The sequence below is a fragment of the Pelophylax lessonae genome (assembly GCF_965119305.1).
Source record: "Pelophylax lessonae genome assembly, chromosome: 2".
Taxonomy (NCBI): Eukaryota; Metazoa; Chordata; class Amphibia; order Anura; family Ranidae; genus Pelophylax; species Pelophylax lessonae.
In genome coordinates this window covers 724,161,750-724,166,575 of record NC_138769.1, presented here as the reverse complement: position 1 = coordinate 724,166,575, position 4,826 = coordinate 724,161,750, and the positions used below count along the sequence as shown (strand labels likewise).

Sequence of the window (4,826 nt, the reverse complement as noted above, 5' to 3'; positions counted from 1 at the left end):
TCAATGGAGCATCTTAGGATGATGTATCGACCTTTGGGGTCCACAATAGAATCATGGTATTGGTAGGTCAGGGATTGCTTAATGGCTATAAGGACCCCCTTACGCTTTTTCTTACCAGATGCCAGGTAAATATTAGGAAATTGAGCGTGGGTACATTTGGGGGTTGCAGATTGGGAAAAATGGGTTTCCTGTACACAAACAATGTCACTTTGAAAGGATAGAGCCGTAGACCATAATGAGGCCCATTTTGCAGGGTGATTAAGGCCTTTTGAGTTCAAAGAGAGAATATTGAAAGGCATGGCTGCCAGAGATATACACTGGAGGTGAGGTCAGAACCAGAGGAGATGAAAAGATATTACCTTAAATTTTGAGGTCGGGTAGAGTGCAATAGTCCACTCTTCACTGGTGGAAGATACGGAGAAGGATGGTCACACAGAGATGTGGCAGAGGTCACTTACTGTCCCAATTTCCGGGTGTCACTGCTGCTGTACGAAGGCACTAAGTGGTAAACCCATGAGAATAACAAAAGAAAATAAAGAACAAGTGTCGCGCCTTAGGCGACAAAACTGAGCCAAAAGTACTAGAACTGTTGCAGGTATGAGATCCGCTGTGACAGAGCACAGAATAGGTGAACCGAATCACCAACTGGTGAATAGAATCAGTAAGGGGTATCCTTCAGAGAGGCCTACTGATAAAGAGGTAGGGGACTTCCACCTAGGTGGACAAACTTATCACCAAAATAAAAGGTAGAGGTGTAGAAGTAGCCCGGCCGGGCTGGTGACCGTTGAAGTGGAGAAGCCCCTTGAGGGGCCCTAGAGCGAGACGAAGGAGAGTGCCGTGGACCATCGTGGAAATTCTTCGGAGGGTCCGGGATGATACCCCAGGAATGAAGGAGTTTCATTCCGCCTTCAATGGTGGATATTGTGTGCGGGATTCCATTGTGAGTGACTAGCAATGTTGCTGGGTGACGCCACTTGTATAAGATCTTGTGGTTGAAGAGAGCCTTGGTGAAGGTCTTCAATTGCCTCCTCTGTTGTAGCGTGTGATGGGACAAGTCTGCGTATAGCTGCACTTCCGCATATGGTGCTGGTAAGGTTCCTAGTTGCCTGGATGTTTTTAGAATTTTTTCTTTGGCCGGATAGAAGTGCATGCGAAGAAGCATATCCCTAGGGACTGAGTCTTCTAAGTGGCGAGGTTTAGAAATTCTATGAATTCTGTCTATAGTGAGTTCTATAGGGGTCAAATCAGGTACCAGTGTAGTGAATAAGGTAGATGCATGCTGCATCAGATCATTAGGCTGAACTGTCTCAGGAATGCCTCGCAGTTTTATGTTGTTGCGGTGTGATCGATCTTCAAGATCAGCCAACTTGTATTTGATCCATTCAGTGTCCTCTCTTTGCTCATGGTATGCATCTACAAGCTCATTCACTGTCTCAGTACATTCATCCATACTGTGTTCTATGCGTGACACCCTATTGCCCATCTGTTTCATTTCACAAGAAAACGTATGCATAATAGTGGTGAGGTTAGCCATAAGAGAAGACTGGAAGGTAATCAGCATATTTTTCATTGTGGTGTCAAGGACAGGCTGGCCAGTAGTAGGGAATGCAACAATAGAGGATTGGAGAGCAGACATGGAGTGCATAGAGGCAAACGATGTACTCACTGCAGGGTCAGGAGGGTCTGCTGGGTCCAGGCGCATACGAGTCTTCGCAGGGCTACATGATATCGGGGTCGCTGGAGAGGAATCCGGCATAGGAGGTAGCGATGTGGAGTCATCAGGGGAGGGGATAGCATCAGGGAGATCCGTGTAGGCCACTGGGCTCCCGCGGTCAGACATCGCGTCGGCACCATCTTGGATTACCTCAGGCAAAGGAGGCTGTTTAAAGAAGAAGGCCGTGAGCTTCTTGGGGCCCCGATCATCCTTCCTCTTTCGGCTGGACATCTTCCCCGAGTGTTCGGCAAGCTGGTCTGAGTGAATGCAAGTGCCGGTAACCGCTGTGCTTCTCATATGCTGGGGATTAGGACGGCCGGGTACAGAGAGCTCTCAGCTCAAGCGTCCATGCAGCACGCCCCTCCCCCCCCCCCCCCCCCCCCCACTGGATTATTTTGACCAACAGGGAACTAGAATTTCCAGAAGCAGAGGTCAGCAATTGCAGCCTCTGGTATTGAACAACCATACTTATTATAACATAACTTTAGCTGAGAAACCAAATATTACAATGAAGTAATTGTCTTTATTTTTTATTATCTAGGTCAATGAGGATTACTTGCAATCAAAAGTCTCTTCCAATGCAACTTTTGCCCATGTGACAGAATTCATACTTTATGGATTCCCCAGGCTCCAGAATTACCAAATTTTGCTTTTTTGTGTATTACTTTTTATCTACCTCTTCACCCTCTCTGGCAATGGCTTTATCTTCTTCTTGGTCATCTTTGACCGGCATCTGCACACCCCAATGTATTTCTTTGTCAGCAACTTGTCCTTTATAGACATGACTTACACCTCAGTAACCATCCCGAAGATGTTGGCCAAGTTCCTGATGAACCTGGATACCATTTCCTACAAAGCCTGCTTCACACAGATGTATATGTTCCTGTCTTTAGGAGCAACAGAGTGTTTTCTCCTGGCCATAATGGCTTTTGATCGCTACGTAGCTGTATGCTCACCCTTACACTACCAAACCATCATGACAAGACAACTTCTGATAATACTGTCAATGGTAGCCTGGTCTGGAGGCTTTGCAACTCCACTCACAGCCACCCTTCTTGCCTTAAAGTTACCTTTCTGTGGTCCCAATATAATCTACCATTACTACTGTGACACTCCTCCGTTGCTCCAATTGGCCTGTGCCAACACATCCTTCAATGTAGCCATTGGGTCTACCATTGGTGCCGTTGTCATTTTGGTAAGCTTTGCTGTAATCGTTATATCTTACATTAAGATTATTTTAGCGATCCTCAGAATCAGTTCCCATGTCGGCCGCAAGAAAACGTTTTCTACCTGCGCCTCTCACTTTACAGTTGTCAGTATATTTTTCTTGCCCATTATGTTCATGTACATTCGTCCAAAAGCTTCCTACTCATCCGATGTAGACTCTTTGGTGTCCATGTTATATACAGTATTAACTCCCTTAATGAATCCCATAATATACAGCATGAGAAACAAAGATATTAAATCTGCTTTTCAGAAGAAAATAGGCTTCATTTGTACCAAAAGTTTCTTGATCACAGAATAGAATGCATGTGGTTACTTAATGAAGCAATCAATTAACTTGGATTTATTGCATTTCCTTTAAAAAATTGAATTAAAGAGACACTCTAAAGGTTACTGGACTGCACAGGTACAGTCACTATGCACAACTGCTGTAACAGGGATTTAGAGGGGCTATAAAATTGGAGGAATGAGTACAATTTCGATCTCACTGCACATCTATTTCTGTGTTTTCTAAAATGTCCTCATCCAAATGCCATTCCAAACAAGACTACAACTGCACATAGCTAACAATCTAGATCTGACACATACCATTGTTGTCGCCACATAATCTCCACCTCAGAACTTTCTACTGCATACTGCTGTGCACCCACCACAAAAGTTAGCAAATATCATTGTAAAAGATGAATCAATATTTCTGCCCAATGTATTCTATACAGGTGAGCATACAGTTTTGGATGCGGGTACATTTTACCATCATCTTTGCGCTACTGACATCTAATATCACCGCTACATTGGGCAGAAATATTGATTCATCTTTCACATTGTTTATTCTGTCTAAGTAGCAGCATATTTAGTTTTTCGGGTTTACACTCCTAAGCGCATAGGATTACTTAAATAGCCTGCTATGGGCATTGGTTATTTCTTTAATTATTTTGTTGCATTGCAAATATCATTGTAAAGATTTGTTCCCTAAGACTTGATTAAATCTACACTTGTTTTTTCTATTTTGCTGGATTTTGCCAAAAGGATTTGCTCAGGCTTCCTATGAAGTGTCATGTTCCAGACTGTGTTGAAAGATCCAGAGGGATTGAGTCAGAGATTTAGCATGGGCTAGCCTTGCATGTTTTTTAACGAGCCAATTAGTAATGAGTTTTTTGTTGGTGGGTTGGGGCAAGCTTTAAAAAAAACATCCTGAGCAAGCATCTGTAAGGGTCTTTCATCTACAGACTGTTGAGTTTGGAGTTCTGGGCTGAAGCTCAGGCCTGAAGGACTCAGCCCTCTGGGGCCACCCTGTGCTAACTTATTCTAGAAGGCCTTATCCATGCTGACATTGCTCAAAAAGGATATCATTGGGGACACTGGAGCCACAGTAAAACATCCACTGGTGTTGGACCTCATCCAATTTCAATTGAGCAGGTAAAGAGATATCACTGGGGGCAACGGAAAAAAAACTTGTACCTCCATGCGTACAAGTGTTGTCACTTGCGGTCACTACCTGGTATAGATAAAACACAGGAACCTCTGTTATACTGGATGCAAGTTTTGGCTGCTGTATACAGAAGTCTGAGCTCCATCCAGGGACTGTCAACTTTGAGACGTTGTGCTCCTGTTTGGGTATTCTAACCTCTCCTGTTCCAATAGTTTCTGCAATAAACCTTTAAAAGACAATCCATGGGCTAGACTGCCAATACTGCAAGAGATACAGCACAGTAAGTACTATACCTAAGGACAAGGCTAATCTCAATTGGGGGTCCCACTTGCACTACACAAGGCCCAACTGAGTCCGATGTCCCCTCTTTGCCACAACTTAGCCTTCAATTTAACATACAGACGCATTGCCTAAAGAGAGAAAAATGTAGAAGTGTTTAACATCAGGGCTATATCAGAA

General features: G+C 43.9%; 1 protein-coding gene across 1 annotated transcript; it reads left to right on the top strand.

The window, feature by feature from the left end:
* Positions 1-1,979: 1,979 nt before the first annotated feature.
* Positions 1,980-3,239, top strand: LOC309546768 (olfactory receptor 6N1-like; the record flags this gene model as incomplete). Its single annotated transcript, XM_082246458.1, has 2 exons — positions 1,980-1,991; positions 2,256-3,239. 2 exons carry the CDS (start codon positions 1,980-1,982, stop codon positions 3,237-3,239), a joined length of 996 nt encoding a protein of 331 aa, XP_082102584.1.
* Between the last annotated feature and the right edge of the window lie 1,587 nt (positions 3,240-4,826).